The sequence below is a fragment of the Orbicella franksi genome, chromosome 5 (genome assembly GCF_964199315.1).
Source record: "Orbicella franksi chromosome 5, jaOrbFran1.1, whole genome shotgun sequence".
Lineage (NCBI taxonomy): Eukaryota > Metazoa > Cnidaria > Anthozoa > Scleractinia > Merulinidae > Orbicella > Orbicella franksi.
The window spans coordinates 18,579,668-18,599,729 of NC_138149.1; the positions used below are offsets into that span (position 1 = coordinate 18,579,668).

Here is a 20,062-nt window from a genome sequence, read left to right on the forward strand (position 1 = left end):
CAGCATAAAAGAAGTGCTCTCCCATCCTCTTGGTCCACTACCTTAGTCTCTGGCAGCTACTTATGGTTCTCTAAAGAAAACAGCAAAATCCTCATTAGCCAAAGAGTTACAAAAGAATTCTCCAGCAGTTGAAAGTCTTGTACTTCGGTCGGCTTGCATTATTGATGGTAATGGTTCAAAGGCTCAAAGGGGATCAAAAAATGTTTAAAGAAATTACAGAGATGCTGTTAGCCATGGCCCTTCATGAAGGAAGTAGCAGCACCAGGATTGATGTTGTATTTGATGATGATGATGATGATGATGAGGACGATGACAACGACGACGACGATAATAATAATTATTTATTATAATAAAAATAATATTATAAATTGATATTTTAAGAGGAGGCCTCCAATCACCTAGAGGTGGTTTTCAGGAGGGTCCTCTTAAAAATAAAAGTCTAAAATATACATTAAGATTAATGTCCAAAATACAGTCTATGTCACTTTATTGTTATCGAGAAATATCGATAAAGAACTTGGAAAGAGAGAAGAGAGGACCCAAGATGGGTAATACATACAGGAGTATTCACCCTGAGTATCGTGTACAGAAGTGGAGGCTGTTTTTGTCCAACACAGAGAACAAACAGCGAGTTATTCACTCTATTGTTACCGAATGGCAGAAAGAACGTTATAGTGTCAAGCTTGCAGTGAAGGAGCTGTATGCCACAGTAGCGGAAGAGCGCTATAAAATAACATCAGACAGATCAGAACTGTTCAAAGAGCTAGGATCTACACAAGAGGAAGTAGACACAAGGCTGTTGCTTCATGTGTATCATGCAGGAAGAAATGGATTTACTACAGTGGTGATTTCATCTGACAATATCGATGTGTTTGTGCTAGCCCTTACTTTCAAGAGTTCCATTCCTTCCTCAGTGTATAATTTATTAAGTGTGGATTACAGGCCAAAACAAGGTATATTGACATCATGTGTGTTGTCCAGCACCATGGTTCAGAGGTGTGCTGATATCTTCCTGGGCCACGTCATTTTAGAAGACAAAAGATTTATATATATTTATTTTGTATCTGTATCAATGTAATCAAAGAAATATGACTTCCACAGAAGTGTCTTTTCACTCAAATGTGCTTTAAGTTTAACATTAAAAATTTAATGCTAAAGAAGCCTGGTCAGTTTGTTCTTGGCAGGAATACAACTAAACTGTGAGGAATTCTTGTTAGAGGGTCGCAAAGAGAAAACAAAAAATATCAAGAAAAAGAATATGGAGAAATTTTTAAGAAATGAGGCCTGGTTGCCATAGCAACCAAACAGAAACCCCTTTACAAAGATATCTCAACCTCAAAACATGCTGTAGCACTCATTTATTGTATTTAATCCAGAGTTAGTTCACTTTTTCAAAGTAGAACATTTTATATTATTATTGCAAAAGCCAGTCAACAAAAGTGATCATTAAACAGTATCAGTGACGTCATTTGACCATGTGATTTTCAAATGAAAGCTACATCGTTAGCGTGGCTCTCATACATAAAGATAAAGCAGAGTGAACAAAGTTTCTAAAAAGGTATGATAGCCTTTGTCCTTAAGAGTGGTAAGAAATTCGAGATTTTGTTGTGCTGGCCCATGGACTATGTAACAAAATTGTCGACATCCTGAATATCCGTAATCAATTTGCATACAAAATATGGTTTCTTTTGTTGATTGCCCAGCATTAAGATGGTACCAGATGATGTAAAATTAATAATGTTTATTTTGTGACACATTGGCCGCTGAACTATAAAATAACATGGCAAATTCATGGTGTGACACAATATGGCTGCTGACCTAATTAATTCGCAAAACAACTTGGTACATTTATTTTGTCAAAACAAGTCATGGTCATGTTTATTTATTTATTTATTTATTTATTTAACATTTCTTTATACACGGTTAAAAATCATCAGGTAATACTAATATTTAAAGTTATATATAAAAAAAATTAATACTGATAAACTACTAATAAACAGTCCATGCTAAATACTAATTAATAAAAATTGAAGTAGTAAAGTATTATTAAGTTGTAATTTGAAGACTTATTAAACAATGTGTTGCTCAGTGTCTGCTCACAACACCAACTGCTCAGTTCTTGTTTCCTTGTAATTCACCAAATTAAAACAGAATTGAAGGCAAGTAGATTATTGATAACAAAGCAGCAATAATTATTTAATTTTCCATTAATATTTTGATATGTACATTAATAGACACACACCACCCTGACACTTAAAAAACATTATGACTTACTTGAAAAAATAGTAAGGAAAATATCACTTACCAAGAGTATCAAAAGAGTAACTAGAACTTTGAAATACACAGAAATGCACAACCCCATTTCTGGCACTCTATTTTTTTTTTACAAACAGTTTACAACATAAATAAATATCTACTTACTTAACAATATATTTTTTTGTTAACCTAATTACTTCACAACTTCACATAAATCTATGGGTTAGTAAACATAAAAAAAAAGAGAAGATAAGAAAAGTAAAGCAAAAAAGACAAAAAATAAAAAAGTTACAAAAGAGATCTGTATATAGTCTTGAGCTTTGTAATGTTGTTATTTTGAACAGCAATTTCCCGTTGCACATGTATATTAATTTTTTCGCTTAGAAACGTGAGAAAACTGTCAAAACAAAGCTTTTTTTCTTGTAAGCAGCTACTACATATGGAGTACTTTGCTATAAGAAGTGAGTAATTTGAGGAGTATAGGTGTTCTCTATTGACGAAAATTCTGTACAGAATCATGCTCTCTGTTAATGTGACATTGTCTTTAGTTTTGCTAGTCCACCATGTTTGGAATATGTCCCAGAAGAATAAAGTTAATTGACAGCGCAAAAACTTATGATCTAAGGAATGCTTTTCAGCAAGACATTGGGGGCATATGTCATCATCACATATCTGGCACTCTATGGCGTGACAGATATATTTCCATGTGAAGCGAGGTCGGTATTTTGAAAGCCGAGCTTGCATGAGCAAAACAACTCCTGTATCGCTGAGGAAATGTGCTCAGCAACACCTGAATGAATTAACAAAGAATAAACGAGGCATCTTGTAAGCTTTTCACAAGTGCATTGAAGTTAATATCTGATGAAAAAAAGAAAACTTGCAACAAAACAGCACGTTAAAAAATGAAAAGTAAAAAACTGAAAACTGCACCCAAATCCTGCCAAAAAGCTGATCAAAGAAGTAAAGTAATGATGCAATATAACAAGAGCTGGCAACAATAATGTCCTACAAATGTAGCAAAGGCATAGGGAGCCCACACGCTTATTTGTGAGCTGCATATGCTCATATTATCATGTATAAACAGAAGAGTAGAATAAACTTGCCTGTTGTCTTCTTGTTAGTATTCATTCTGTGCCATGATTGTGTGATGCAATGTACTGGTTGTTGCGACATCACTCCAGGGGATTATTACTACGATATGCCTGTCTTTATGTGGCTATTGCATTTCGTCATTGTCTGGGTGCTGTTACCTGGTTCTGTTACATTCAAACAGTTAATAAATGAATAACCAACGGTGAAATGTGAGACGTGAACCACGTGACAACACCCAGACAATGATGAAACACGATAGCCATAAAAGCAGGCATAATTAACTGCACGACCATGGGCGAGCATGGTTCTTACTCTGCACGGGGGTTTATTATTGTTTTTGACTGCACAGCCATGGGCCGAGCACTGTTCTTGCTCTGCGTGGTGGTTATTTTTTAGTTTTGTAGGTGACCAGACCCAAACTTCCTCTCAGCCAAATTTTGAATCTTGCAACCTGTGATGTCTATTTGCCAAAAGCTGTTGAAACATTAATACATGCACAATGTTACTGATATTGTTTTCTTTATTGTGGTGTAAAATATAATTATTTTCTTTTGGTTTTATCGAAGCGTTGGATTCGAAGAGAATAATGAATATGCCAAAAAAGGTATAACGTCAGCCATGGAATGTGCTGATGTTACAGCTTTCATTTTCGCTATGTGACAAATAAGATTTTGTTTACTTTGCAAGCTTATTTTGCCAGAAGCGGCGGTCATTAATTTATTTGCGACTTTGCGAGTATTTCTTGTGGGTTTAGGCAAATGAAGTGGCTTTGGCTGTTTCATTGTAGTGAGTTAAGAGATCTGAAGGAAAATTAAATTAAATAGTTGCTGAGGTAAACAGGAGCTTGCCAGAACTTGCAGCATTTATGTCAATGCTTGGAGAAAAAATACAACTGTTCTAAAATTTAATAGCCGTGGATAGCGTAAACCTTGAATTGTGTGACTACTTTGCTTGTCCTTTACACATAGCACAAACAAATTAAATTTTGACTTTCAAGGAAGAAAACTGTTTATTAATAACGTTATTAATAGTGTGACACTCGTTTCCTTTTTGTATCATTCATGGGCATGTCCCAAGCGAACTTCCAGATAAAGACCATTACGTCATCATAGATTTCACAACGGCTAAGAGCGATGGTGCAATAACACAGTTTGTGTTGATCAAGTGATGTGGTGTCTACAGTAATCAATGAATCATCAAGGACTGCTTTGGAATGTGCACTGTGTTGCGACTAGTAGTACTGAGAAAACAGTTAAATTTTAAAAGCACGGTTATGAAATCTAACAGATCTTGTTATTATTATGTCACAACATCCATATTCTAAATGGAGATCAACGGAAAGCACATTGCATCACACAATCATGGCACAGAATGAAAACTAACAAGTAGAAATCAGACAACTTTATCCTACTCTTTTATTTCTGTTTTTAGATTACATAACATGAGCATATGCAGCTCACAAACTAGTGTGTCGGTTCCATATATGGCAATGGCCACCTTCTCTCGAAAACAATCACTCAAAATTACTAGTACCCAATCTGCCTGTCAGACTATTCATGCTCCCAAAGGTCCTCAAACCCACAAGATTTTGCCACCTATATGGGATAATCCCACAAAAAATGCACAGCTCGTGAGGAGAGAACTGAGTGGTTCACACTAAGGATGTTTGAATGAATGTTTCCTGCAAACTGTGTTCTACTATAAGGAAAAGTACACAATGTTTGTGTGTGATCCCATAAGTAATGTATCTTTCACCTAGTTTATAGCCAACGCTAACTTAGACTAATCTCTGTAAAGTATTATAGAACCTCAAGGATAACACAGGGTTTTTGAAACAAATATACCATTTTGTGATGTTAATAAAGAAGTAATGTAGGTAAAACATGTTTTACATAGCACGTACAGGTACTTTTCCCTGTTGAGCCCAACCATTCCTCACTAGCGTTACTAATTAATTAATTGATACTTGCCATCCCGTTATTGCACTCGCACTAACAATGGGATCTTTGATCTTAGATCTGAATTTTTAAGAGTGTTAGTTTTCATGATGCTCATCCAAAATATCAAACCTTAAAGGATCTGTTAAACAAAGTAATGTTTTATGCTAGTTTTCTCACAATTTTGTTGTGTTGTTGTGTTGTTGCAACACAGCACATAAGAAACTTTGTGCAGTCTGACACCCATTTAACACCCCTAGGCAACACAATTATTTGCAGCATTGTCACAAACATTGGGAAAATAACACTACATTTTACTTTGTACAGTGTTGCTACAACGGAAATTGTGCTCTAGACTTAGCTTGTTAACCAATTTTCTTGCAACTTGTGTCAACTGTGCTGGAAACTAAATTTTGACAGCACTCACCATTCAGGCAAGTCACTCTCAAAATGCACTTGCCTGGTGTAATTTTCACTCATTCAGAAAGATGCCTTCCCTCCCCCAAAAAAGTTTCCATGTAGTGTTTCACAAACCATATGTTTTTTCAATATCTTGTAATCATGGAAGCCCAGCTCCATTTCATGTTGAACTTTCTTGTTCTGGTCTGTTTATGAGACGCCTCCCTAGGATTGCAGACTGATTTTATTGTTTTATCCTTGTGGGCTTGTGGAAGACCAATGTTTTTTCTTTCAATCAATGAAAAATTTTACTAAAAGACCTTAAACCCAAAGATAACTACAACAAAGGCACTATGATTTTCATAAGATTCTATTGATTAATCTTTGTCTGGCAGGTACTGAATCAACAAGACGAAAGACTTTTCTGAAAGTCTATAACAGCACCTGAAAGAGTGTTTTATGGGTTGTGATCACTTAATTGCAAGACGTCACTGCAAGAGGTTTAAATTGCAAGTGAAATTTGTACTAGTTACTGAGGCTTGGTGTACTCCATGTACAATAATTATTGCATTTGCAAATTCTGTTTTTAAGATCTCTGTCTGAATTCATTGACTTGTAAACTAATTCTGGAAGATTATGCGAAATGTCGAAAACTGTGTTCTTGTCGGTTCCAAGCTTGAAATAAGTTCATGTAGCTACTCGTGGATGTTCTTCACCAAAAAAAAGGTTAAACAAGAAAAGAAAAAGACTAGTGGGTTAAAAAACAAATGGAAAAGAAAAGCTGAAGAATCCTGGAATCTAACAAGGGTACACTAGAAAGGAACACGGGTTCTAACCATAAACAATTGTTAGATTTGGTTTTTGTGATATCCAGAATAATCAAGGTCGAGGTAGGGGTTATCGTCTTTGGCTGATAACCCTTAATTACCAAGACCTTGATTATTCTGGATATCACCAAAAACGAATCTGATGATTGTTTTATTATACATTGAATGAAAAAAAATGGAAGTCATGTTTTTGCTTCTTCACTGATGACATTAGCAACGCAAAGTATGCAAACTTTACATGACTACCCTTAGAAATCATGCAGTGCGGTCATACATGACATGATTACCCGTGGCCATAGGTGTCCTTGACATGATTATTGTATAGTTTGTAGCTACATGACGTCACAGGTGCTGATTTCAAAAATTCACTGTACGCTTTTGGCCAATCAGAAAAGAGACGGAGAGTTCAATGTATAATAATAGTATTGAAACCTTACTTCAAGGGGGAAGATACAATTGAAAGTACTTCAGCCTTTTCTCAAATTGGCTAGCAAATATGTGAATTAGATAGCAAATAAGTGACACATAGTCTCTTAACCTGCTAACTTCTCGGATTCTGACATTTACTGTGGCTAGCACACGGGGAACAGAGGAGTCCTATTTGACCTTTTTTCCGGTTAAATTTGCCATATAATTGTAGCGCAAATCGATTTTTTGTTGAATCAAATGACTTCAGAATCAAACTACACATGCGATCGTGTTGATGATTAAATCTACTATAGATAGACATAATTTTGTGTGACTTTGCTATGTGATAGCTCATCAGCCTATTCAAGTGTCAAAGTGTATCAGCTTGACCAAGCCCAAAAATGTATTTCTGTGGGCAAAGTTAATTTTTAATGCTCAGATTGGATTTCAGTTCATGAAGTTCTAGCTAGTTCTCCTCGCTCCCACTATGTGGGATTTGTCTTCCAATGTGACTTATGTTTCTTCACTGTTATTTATGTAACATGGAGAATTTGTCCTCAAGAGCAGGATTTTCTTGTGGTGGATTCCACACCTGCGGTTGAAACTTATAATCTGGCAGAATCATGAGCTTTTTAGAGGCTAGCAAGACTGCGGCTTTCTGTTTTAGAGACTTTTTCGACAAATGCTACGGTGGCCTCAATGAAATTGTTTGCTTTGATTTCCGAAATGTAATTTTAGGAGCTCAACCCTCCATTAGTAGTACCATCGATATGTAGAGTGGATTGCCTCTTGTTAATCTTTACTAAACTTTGGAGCAGAAATTCACAATAGCAGCTTCCAGCAACTTCACCTCGGTCATCAAAAACATTCCCAATGCATATTACAGAAGCCAGCAGTTGGTTTATTTACAGTTGACTGTTAATTCAAGATTAGAATTGTAATAGAAATGTTAAATGAACTATACCCAGAAAGCAAACAAAACAAGTTTCCATTTTTAGTGCAACAATCGTAGTCACATAGACCTTGACCTAGAAATGTAAACTGATACATACATGTATGCTTGCAATATTGACTAATACAGTGATTTCAGGAGCTTTACCTACTGGTCAGCGGAATTACTACAAAAAGTTTACAGATGATGGGAGGACATCATTTGTATATCATTTGCATAATCTGTACCACCACTAAAACCCTATAGATTGCTTGTGCAATTTCTAGGTTAAAACTGAGTGAGCATAATATTTTTACATCTAGAAAGAAAAAGCTGGGTGAAGATTTTTGTCTTTTCTTGTTATGTAAAATAGGATACTTAAAGTAGAAAGTGTGCATGTGTCATTTGTCTGAAAATATGAGATCTCTAGATGAAGAATAATCTGGACTGCTCATTTTACAATTGAAATTGTAATTTAGTTTAAGTGCACTGTGCACTGAGGAGAAAAAATATTTATTTAATTGGCAATCTGACCAGCTATATGAATTCCCTTCCCATATTGACTTGTTTGTCATAAAATTCAAAATTGTTTTGTTCACTGATAATTTGTTTTTTAGAGCCAGGGCTTGTTACATTTGAGAGTGCAAGCAGTTCAAGGTCCTGTTCTGGTATTGATTACACGAGTGTTGTCAGAAGTAGGAGTGCTGGACGTGTTGAGAGGAGTCTTAAACTGGCCAGAAAAAAAGAGCTGGAAGGTGAAATTTCCAGGCGAAACAGTACTGGTGCAGAGATTGTTGTTAATAGTAAGTATTGCATCTATCAAAACTTCCCCATACACGTACTGTAGTTCTAAAGTTAAACTCAAACTAAGTTCTTGCTTGTGATTCCTATCTGATCTTTGTTCCTGGGTAACTTAAAATCACTGTAAACTAGTTAGTGCTTAAATAATGAAAAACAAAAGGTAGAAAAAAGATGCAATTATTTGCTGTCTGCTGTATTTGAAGCAGTGTTACGTGTTTCAATCTTTCAAGGGAAAAGATATGGTTTATGGACTAACTGTAAAGTCAAGATGGTTGGATATTGGCCAAGTTGTTTTTTGTGTGTTTATGGACCAAGACAGAGTCAAGGTCCATGGATAAACACACAAAAAAGGAATGCAGCCAATATCCAGCCATCTTGACTGAGCAAGCTTGATCAACAAAGGATTTATTATATGAAAAATGACACTATTTACTTGTGGAAAACAGCAGGTAATCCTGAGTGGACATTCAGTCAATCATGCCCGCTCATGGAGCTAACCATATAATAATCTAACAGATAGCATATAGTGTGTACCATATCATCATTCCGTAACTGAAGCCCTCAATGAGGGAGATACTTGAGTCCTGACCATGATAGCCTATTTACTGCACCTTTTTATAACTTGCAACTGTCAAGTTCAGTAGTGACTGATGATTGGGTTTTTTGCAGTCACCAATGATAAATAACATGTATGATAAGAGTGCTTTGATTTTTTTCTGAGTACACCTACATCACTGACAGAAAAATCTTGCATTTAAGCTTATTAATATTTACCAGGTTAAAAGTAGTTGTATAGCCTCATTTAGGGCTGATTTGTTAAAGTGCCACTGAAACGAAATTTTGATTACAAGTGGTAACCCGCACAATCATGAAGTTGTTTATGATCAACAACTTTGAGTTGAGTCCTTGATTGCATACAGAAGACATCATTTTATGATACCAGTTGTTACAGTATCATTCAGCCGACAAAAAAGATACACTACAAACCCAACTTATTTATTTTAGCAATTAAGTAGTGAAATCCTAGTTACAAAGGAGCAACAAACATTGCGTGACTAAAAATTCTAGAAACTACCAGAAACTTAGTATTTCAATGGAAGGCTTTCGTGCAAAACGGGCGTACGTGACATTTTGGGCCGATTTTTATTTTTTGCAAGATCGAGCTAATTTTTGGCAGACTGACTTGTTTTGACATGAAAAGTATTGTTGCATAATTGTTTTTGTTGAATTGCGCTTTGTTTTTAAGAAATAACATATTTGTTTAAAATATTTTATTGTTATTTAAAGCTCAATTACAAGAGCGATACAAACTATTACACTAACACTAATTACAAATTTACATTACATTACATTCACAGTCAGCTAGATCTAATTAAGGATGTGGTTAATAATATAAACCCATGCAATAATTTGTACAGATACTTATATATCTCTATATACAACTGTATATATATTCTTCTGCTGGGAGTTCATTGTTTATGTAAACCTTCATATTCTGCCTAAATATTTTGTATGTGGTTTACCATGCATCGTTAAATCGATCCATGGCTCTGTTGTCTGACATTCGTACTTCTTTGTACAACTCCTGGAATAAAGTGGCTCATTACCAGCATCATAAAAAAGTGCAATTGTTCCACTGATGATTTTTTGCAAACTAGATGTGAAGAATACAAAGGGTATCTTAAGTCGCAAAATTACCCAGCAGATTTAGTTGACAATCAGTTTGATAAGGCTCTTAAGATTCCGAGATCCAAACTTTTAAGCAAAAAAGGTGAAAAATAACAAAAAAGTTTTTCCTCTGGTACTCGATTATAACCCCATTTTGCCAGACATTCAAAACATGATGAGGAAGCACTTTCACTTATTAAGATCTTCACCTCAAATCACAGAAATTTTTTCCAGCTAACTCTGTTTTCCCTGCTTACTGCCAAACCAAAAATCTCAAAGAAGTTCTAGCACCATCTAAATTTTGACCGAGCTCTGCTGCTAATCAGACGGTCAATGAGGGCAGTTGTTTTAAATGTGATAAAAATAGGTGTGACTTGTGCAAGAATTTTCTACTTCAATCTTCTAAATTCCAAAGCTCGGCCACGGGTAGGCATTATCCTATCTGACAAAAATTGTCCTGCTCATCCAAAAATGTAATTTATCTCGCAATGTGCTGTAAATGTAACTTACAATATGTGGGTTCCACATCAACTGAGTTTAAAATTGGATTCCGCAATCATAAATCGAATATGCTCAGCAATAGAAAAACATATGAATTGGTGGTAAATTTTGATAGTTACCAACATGACATTTCTCAAATGAGGTTCATCGTCATTGAGCAAATTGTATCCTTCCAAAATCCATTACACTTAGACCAGTTACTGCTTACCAGAGAAGCCTGTTAACACAATTATTCACACTTAATCCACATGGCCTTAACAAAGGCGGGAATTTCGCTCCAAAAGTTGTATTAATAATAGCAACTAATTAGACCTTTTCACTTGTTCTTGCTTTGAGAATGATCGTGACTTGTCCAGCTCCTATTCTATTCATTAGTCCTTTGTAAATAGTTTCAATTGTTATGTGACTGCCTTTTGCGTTCATGGGCCCCGTTGGAGGATTCTGTTATTTTTGTTTTTGGTGGGCTGTTCATGGTCCCTCAGCAGGGAATTTATCACAGTATTGTTTAATTGCCCTGCTTTGGGACTATGTTATAACCTTAATTATGACTTTTTAACTTAGAGTCGTTTGGGAGGATATGTCCAAGTTTCACAAAACCTGCTTCTTTTATTCTCTTACTATATATTGATTGCTTGTTAATCAAGAGGTTCTGGTTGTTCCAGATGATCTCATTTAAAATGTCCTGTTTTGTAGCTATTATATCATGGTGGCCATTGAAGTCAGACTGATCTTCAAGACATTCTTTATAAAAAAATTGGTAATTTGCAGGGTAGGTGCCATGGATTGAAATTGCACTGAAGCAGAAAACTAGTTCCTGTATTCTTAAGATAGTGAGACAAGAAAACTTTACAAGGGCTAACATTATCATCTAAATACCTTTTAAGACTCGTGATTCTTTGAGTTTTAATTAAAGATTCAGGGTGAGGCATTTTGAGGCCACCATCTTCATATTCACTAGTTAAGGCCAATCTCTTGATTTTGTCTTTGCCTCTTCACACAAAATTGAATATCACAGAATTTATGCTTTTAATTATATCCTTATCAAAGGAAATAAGGGAGGCTTGATACATAAACTTAGGCGTAGCGAATGCTTTGACTAATCGAATTTTACCAATTAGTGTTAAGTTTCTCCATTGTCAGCAACTTAAAGACTTTCTTATTGACTTTAAATTTAAATCGAAGTTTAGTTCTTTACTTTTATGCTGATCATAAGTAAAAAAGATACCCAGTGTTTTAATTGGCTGGTTCACCTTGTTTATATCAAGAACTTCATGATTTCGATAACAACTTCCTAACAAGTAGGCTTCTTTTTCGTCCTTATTGAGTTTAAGCCCTGAACATTCACCATAATTATGTGTTCAATAAGGAACTGAGAGAGTCATAAGACTCCTTATCACGTGAAAGGTTTGTTAAGTCATTGGTGAAGGTGATGCATTTGATTTCTTTGTCTTCTACTACTATGCCTTTTATATCTTGATTCTGTTTGGTAGTGGTAAGGAGGATTTCCAAAGCTAAAATAAATAAATAGGGCTAGAGAGGGTCTCCCTGTCTAACCCCTCTTCTGATTGAAAAAAGAGGAGTTGCTACTCCATTATTCATAATGCAGCTCACAATATATTAGTATAAAAAAGACATATCCACTTAGTGAAGGATTCTCCAAAATTGAACTATAACTTTGTATAGTCCATAATAACACCTGTAGTCCGTACTGCATTGAAGATGTTCCTTCCTTTTACATATGCACACTGATTGGCACTGTTAGTCTGCGGATCCACTCGGCTGTCTTTTGTGGATCCACAGCTACTTTGACAATGTTATGACGAAATTCATGATCGATAACAGGACAGACGCATGAAAAACTGATGTCAATTTGTTAAAGGTAGACTAGAAGAACTGACATAAACTTTAAAATGTTGCAATGCTAACACTAATGCTAAACACTCTCTCTATGGTGGAGTAGCTCCTTTGACTTTCATTAAAGGTCTGAAAAGTAACACACTTGATGTTTCACACCTTCATCTTCTTCCTGAGACAGCACAGCCACATCATGATAAATCTGATCTGATCAGGTGATGGTTAACAAGTACTGATTTCCAGATCATGTCTTCAGTAACAGACCAACACAATCAACTATAATTCTGCTAAAAGGCTCTTGGACTGCTGGTATTGGCTGTAGTGGGGCTTTTGGGATACCCAACCATCTCTCAGGCATAAAATGATTTGCAAAATTCCACCACATCTTTTCTCAGACTGGGCCAGTAGAAATGGTTAAGAATCTTCTGACAGGTTTTGTTGATGCCCATGTGGCCAGCTAGGGGGATCTAAGGTGCCATGCTTAAAATCTCCTGTCTGTGTGACTTTGGGACTACAATCTGGTGCTTGACAGCCCATTCATCTTCAACTGGAACGTCAGATGGTGTCCACTTTCTCATTAGTACTCCGTTCTTTGTAAAAAAGCATACAGGACTTCTGAGTCCTTATGCTTTTCTGCAATAAACTGAGATGCTGACATCTTATCAGCCTGACCTGATAAACTGCCCTTGGCAGTGACCTCAAATGGCTCAAAAACAGAGGTTTGTGGTGACTCACCCTCCAGGACTTGACTAATGACAGTGTCTGCTAATGTGATCTGATCCTCACTGTTTTCTTTCTTACTCATTGCTCGAGTTACAACACACTTAGGAGCTAAACCACCCCCCAAATGTTTCGTCAGTTCTTGGGTATTTCACATTATTTCGCATTACTTAAAAAGTATTGACTCTTTCTACACCAAACTTGGCAGATGAGCAGGAGACCTATTGCCAATTATATTTACGTGAGAAATGTCAGTAAATGTCAAAGTTGTGATGTCACAGTGATGACGTCATGTTTTTCGCCACTTTTGACACATATTTTTACAATGTGTTCATAAGAGCACATCAAAGGGAGTTGAAACCTGAAAAAATTTTGTCCATATCACAAAAATTAAATGAAATATGGCATTTTTAAATATGAAAAATAACTCTGCAAAGTATGGGGTCCCCCCTTGAGAAAAATCCCCAAATTGGAGCCGTAATTTTGGTCCAGCAAATGCAGCTATGTTGCCCATGTGATGTGCCAGATGACTAAAGCAAAAATAAAGAAGAAAGTTGGAATAAAAAATTATCCCTCTAGTGTTATTGCATTAAAGTTAGTTTTGTTACGTCGTAACCTGTGATGTCGCCCGTTTTTTTACTGTTAATACCATCCCAACAAAGCCGAAAATCAAGTTTCTAAAACCGTATGATTCTTGACAACATCAAGCTTTCTATTTTTCTAGATTATTAGCCTTCGTAGAATAAAACTGAAAAAAATAAACCAGAGAGACTGACTTAAGAAGGACAGTATGGTTAAGCAAATTCCGGCGGGGACAACAAAAAAATAATTAATTTACCATATCTCAAAAAATAATCATCACAGCAAAAAACAGTTTCTGGCATTTTACTCCTCAAGTCAAGACCTTTCCAATGACATAATCTTTACATCAGATTTTACAAAAAATTATAGCACGTTTTGGTGACGTCATCAATTATGACGTCATAATCTGACATTTTGTCACAACTTCCAAATTAAACTAAACTGGAGAACAAAGAAAGTTCGTCTGCCAAACTTGGTTCAGAAATATATAAACCAAGCAAATATAGCCTTCATGAAACATTTGGGGGGTGGTTTGGCCCCTATGTGACACATGCTGGATACAGGCTAGCAATTGTCTTCTCTACTGGATCTGAAGACTGCTATAAACAAGGCTTCTCTGTGACAATAGCATTTACAACAACTTTGTCTCCCGCGAGGTGATTTCCCAGGATGAGAGGCACTCCCTCAAAAGGTAACAATGGCTGTATTCCAACTTTCACTGGCACAGACACAAGATTTGACTTCAGGTAAACGGTATGAAGTGGTTCTGGACTGTACTCAGAACAGTTGATACCTGTGACAAGTACACTCACACCAGCAGATGACTCCTCAGAAAACAACGAAGTGTTGCTCAACAGCAGGGGCTACGAGGCTCTGGTATCTCTTAAAATCTTGATTGGTGTAGCATGAGACATATCGCTTGACAATGACACTGAACCATCCTGAATAAATGACACAGAAACTTCCATAACAGGCTCGCACTAACCTCAGTGCTAGGACTGAGTCTCCAAACCAGGAAATTTAGTAGGTGTATCTTCATCCGCAGGAGGTGGAGATATTGACTTAGTGATAAGACAAGTTGGCTTAGACTAAGTATTATAATGTTGTCTTGCTATTCTCAACTTTTCCAGGCAATTAGAAATCAGATGTCTGTTTTTTCTATATAAAAAAACCAAGTAAGTGGCTTTATAGGCCATCTTATTTTGTCTTGGCCAGGCGGTGTTATAACAATTTGCAGAGTCATTACAAGGATTCTCTTTCGGCTGTGACTCTCCATTCTGGCAACCTCTTTGGTTTCCAGGCCATCGTGGTGCTGTAGGGGGTGGATCTTGACCAGGTGGAGCATAGGGACTTTTGGGCTTTTCCGCAAATGTCACTTTGTGACTTAATGAGAACCCACCTGCTAACCATGCCACGTCCTCCAATGTTTCCGGTTTTTGCTCATTGATGAATGTTTGGACCTCACTGTGAATGCTCTTCTTAAGGTGGCTCAAAACAGTTTCCAGCACTTAGATTTTGATGGGTCGTTATGACTACTCTTTATCACTTGATGCTACAATCATGATATCAAGGACTGCCCAATCATTGGTGAACAGGTTGTTATCATTTTCGTGACACAATAAGTTACCATAGCAACAGTATGACCTCCTGAAAACACCTTTAATTACAGCTTTAGGGGCTGTAAAAAACAGCATGGTGAAATATTTTTATATTATCAACTTTTGATAAGCATGATAAGATGCAACTTTTGGCAAAGTTTTAAAACATTCTGTACATAGGGTTCAGAGCCACCTTAAATTTTCGGCAAATGCGGTAAGACACCAACTTGGAGATCTCAGTCGAAAGGTTGATTCCGTTGTCCAGCCTGTTTACCTAAGTCAGAAGATTCAAAGGACAATTCAAACCAAAGGAACTTCCAATTGTGAATCAACAAAATGTTGTTTATTATTACAAGTGTGGTCTATGTGATGCAGACTATGTTGGCTTCACGAGCCAACACCTACATCAATGTTTGGAGGAACATAAGTGATCAGTAATCAGCAACCACATAAAGGACAAGCAGAGGATCCAGAGACCGTTGGAAGCAATTTTGAGATTTTGAAAAAATGTCAGAGTAAACTCAACTGTTTGATTTTTGAAATGTTTTATTCATTAACTTAAACCAAAATTGAACAAACAGAGTGACTCTAGCTGCATGAAGCTAGTTACTTAGCATTTTTATTATTCACGCTGTAATTTTCTTGTATTGTTTCTATGTAAATATTTTAGTTTTAGTCAGTGTCTCATTAGCATTCTTATAATCGATTGTATATATTTGAGTGCATACAAAAATTTTACTTTCAATTAAACTCATCACAAATAGATGAGCTTGGGAACTGGTACCTTAAAGGTTAGCAGGGTGCCAAAGCCATAAGCCGCTAGGAGGTATCCATGGCAACCCTGGAAAGCAGGAACCACCCAATGAGCGTCCGCTAACCAGCACCGTCACACTGAAAGAAATTCAGTGAAAGCTACGTACCTGAAGAATACCTACCCTGACCAAGAACAAAACGGGAGGGAGGAGAGGGTGCAAGAATCCGCAATGATTCACGAGCAAAGCAGTGCAACTGGTCCGCAACAATCAGCTGAATACACTACAACAATTATGCAATGACCCATAAACCCCTGCAAAACCCCTGAAGGCCGCCCTACAGGTCACGTACTCCCAAACAGGGAAGCCGCTGGCTGCATAAGCTCGTATTTAACTTGTCTAAATGATATTAACTGGATGGGCACGCTAGCTGGCTGCATTAGCTTGAGTTTAACCTTGCCTAAATGATATTTAGCCACATTTAAACTCATCACAAATAGATGAGCTTTGGAACTGGTGCCTTAAAGATTAGCGGGGTGCCAAAGCCATAAGCCGCTAGGAGGTATCCATGGCAACCCTGGAAAGCAGGAACCACCCAGATGAAATCCTTCTCCAGGTGCGTGGAAAAAGGAGGGACCCGAGGACAGGGTGACATGTTACCTCCGATCCCCCAAACCTACCCCCAAGCACCAATCAGCTGATATAATAGGCAAATGCAAAATAAACACATACCTAGGAAGCTAGCCACAGTGGACTGCAAATCCAAAGGAAAGGCCCAGGAACATAATGTTACAGCAACCAGAGATAAGCTCCAAAAGGCATTCCAGGCAGCGCAAATACTTTCCTCAAGCCAATTTTTTTGAGAGGGCAGCTAAGGCATCTGACGGGGTCCTCATGTAGAGCTGATAGGCATTGCTTGACCAGCGGCCCATGGACTGAATCAGATGATCTGGTACTCCATTGCGAGCAGCGACAGTAGCAACCCCTATGTGAAAGCTATGGCTCGACAATGGCTCAAATGGCTGGGGAATCCTGGCGGAGACCATGATCTGCCAAAGCCAATCCATCAACACAGAATGTGAAAGGGGCTGACCACTCTGGAACAAAAACAGGGGGCCTGGAGCATCACCCCTGAGCACAAGGTAAGTCATGAGAGCGTGAACTGCATGCAATGGATGCTGACCAATGCCAATGTGAATGAGAGAGCCCTTCCGAAATGGATCAGTCTTGGAACCTTTAATCTTAATGCGCATGCATGATGGGGCTGAAGGTGAATCCACCGCAATATCCTGAACACCCAAGTGCAGAGATGAAGAGAAGCTAGACGGGTTGGGAACGGTGAACTCGGAAGTGAGTAGGAAGCCAAAATATCCCAATGAACAAGCTGCCCAGAACATGCAATGATCCAGGAGGCGAAGGTCCAGAGACCGCCAAATAACCAACATCAGATCATCAGTAATGGGAAGTCGCAAAGAAGGAGAACCTTGACAGTGCTTGATTCCACGTACAACCCATTGAAGACGAAGGCAATTAATAAGTGGGTTGGGGAACCCTTGTTCAATATGAAGGGCTCTAACCCAAGACAAATACACCTTGATAGAGGAATGCTGAATGGTTCTCGCAACAAATGTGACAAAGAGGCAAAGAGTCCATTCGTCTGCTGGGCATGGGGAACCTGAAGGATGTAACTTGCCAAGCTGACGGCAAAAGGAAATGAACTTCGATTGTGCGGAAGCATATGAATGGCGTGTCAAGGGGGCGAGGCCTTGAGACAAAAAGGAAAAGCACTGTTGCTCTAGGGCAGAGAAGTCAAGTCCGCCAGAAGTTCCAGAGGGATCCAAGTAGGGTGAAGCTGTGCATCTGGGACCAACCGCCTGAAGTCCTGCCAACGAAAGCGAGACAATGCATCAGCTATCTTATTGTTAACCCCAGGTACATGTTGTGCAGAAAAGGAAAAACTGACGAGTGGCTGCAAGAAGCAGCCTGCACAGTAATAGCATCAAACAAGGTACTTTAGAAGTCCTGAAATTCAAAACATGGACGACAGCATTGTTGTCTGAACGGAAAAGGGCGTGCTTCTTGCACCACATGTGCCCCCAAACATGAGCAGCGATGACAACTGGAAAGAGCTCCTTATAAGCAATGGACTGCTGTTGTTGAGAAGGAGCCCAGGAACCAGCAAACCAAAGGTCCTTGAGGTATGCTCCATAACCAATTGATCCAGCTGCATCAGAAGCCACCTCGACGTCTGCTAACACCGTGCCAATCCGACAAAAATTGGTGCCACCACAGGAGGTCCAAGTGAAATTCCCTGTTAAGGTGAACTGGGTGATCTTTTTTGCGAAAACAGCATAACAGGTCAATCATGCGATGTAAGAAAGTTCTCCCAGGCCAGACCATTTTTGCTGCATGATGCAGATGGCCAATGAGAGATTCTAACTCCTGCCTATTGCACCATTTTCAAGAAAGCCAAGAAGTAATGAGATCTCGCAAAGCGGACAATTTCTTGGCGGGGAGACTAGCGATTTGATTAAAGGAATCCAGCTCAATACCTAGGACCATGAGCACAGTTAAAGGGCCCACACACTTGCCGGCGTGAAGTGGCAAGCCTAAACGTCTGCAAACTGACACTGCAATGCTCAAGTTGTGCGCACACTGAGATGACTCAGGAGGGCCGGCAATGATGAAGTCATTGAGGTAGTGCAGTAGGTCTGGAATCTGGTAAGAATGCACGAGGATCCACTCAACCATGTCTGCTATCGCATTGAAGATAAAAGGAGCTGATCGAAGGCCAAAGGGGAGAGCCAGATGCACATAGTACTGATTACGCCACTTCATCCCCAGCAAATAACAGTCAGATGGATGAACAGGAACATTGCTGTAAGCAGACTTGACATCAAGTTTAGCCATGAGGGCCCCCTTTCCCAGTCAAGACACTAGGCGAATAATTTGATCCACAGTGATGTAGTGGAGGGTAAACTCATCTGGGTTGATCCCATCATCGACATTAGCCCCCCCTGGGGAAGACAAGTCCACAATGAGTTGCCACTTTCCTGGTTGGCCCTTCTTTGGAATAACACCAAAGCTACCGTCTTGGAGGTTGGGGAAGGGGGGGAATCGAAAGGGCCAGCCACCCGTCCCAATGACACCTCATTGGCTAAATACATGTAGTCGTCAATGACAGATTGATGCTGGTGAGTAGATGGTTTGTTATTCTCAGCTACCTGAAGCTTTTGGGCTGGGCAGAAGCCCAATTTGAACCCGTGACAGAGTCCATCCAATACAAATTGAACCTGCTGTTGATGTGGATGGAGCTGCAACCCCCAGGCAAACTGCTCCGCCTGCAGAGGAGTGACTGCTGAAACTGGGGAGAGAGGAGCTAGGAAAGGAACACAAATAGAACAGGAGTCAATAACTGGCCCCATAATATCTAACCCCAAACCAAACCCCTTAATTGATGTACATCCCGGTAAATAATAAATGCCACGAAAATAAAACTGAGGCAACTAGATTTAAGTCAAGCACGAAAGGTCAAGAAATACAAGTGGTAATTACGCCATCGTAAAATGAAAGAACAACAACATAGTGTGGTGGGAAATAACAAACATAATGCGGTAAATGACAAACAACAATCTGATAGTGTCTATTCGCACCTAAACATGCCGCTAGAAGTCCTCCACCCTAACAACAAAGTCAAAACAGTAAGGGATGGCCTAATGACATTTATTAGAGTCTA

General features: G+C 38.3%; 3 protein-coding genes and 1 pseudogene across 10 annotated transcripts in view; 2 read left to right on the forward strand and 2 right to left on the reverse strand.

The window, feature by feature from the left end:
- LOC145487527 (uncharacterized) overlaps positions 1 to 20,062 on the reverse strand; it is a 572,009-nt gene that overhangs the window by 190,478 nt on the left and 361,469 nt on the right. The window lies entirely within an intron of this gene.
- LOC145487565 (uncharacterized) overlaps positions 1 to 20,062 on the forward strand; it is a 400,759-nt gene that overhangs the window by 180,580 nt on the left and 200,117 nt on the right. The gene's annotated exons all lie outside the window — the stretch shown is intronic.
- Positions 1 to 20,062, forward strand: part of LOC145487541 (uncharacterized) — a 111,379-nt gene that overhangs the window by 32,379 nt on the left and 58,938 nt on the right. For all 8 annotated transcript variants that reach the window (XM_081466372.1, XM_081466367.1, XM_081466366.1 and 5 more), the window contains one exon: positions 8,468 to 8,653. In XM_081466372.1, coding sequence (XP_081322498.1) covers positions 8,468 to 8,653 — 186 coding nt within the window. The remainder of the gene's footprint in view (positions 1 to 8,467; positions 8,654 to 20,062) is intronic.
- LOC145487581 (uncharacterized) lies at positions 8,699 to 20,053 on the reverse strand (annotated as a pseudogene).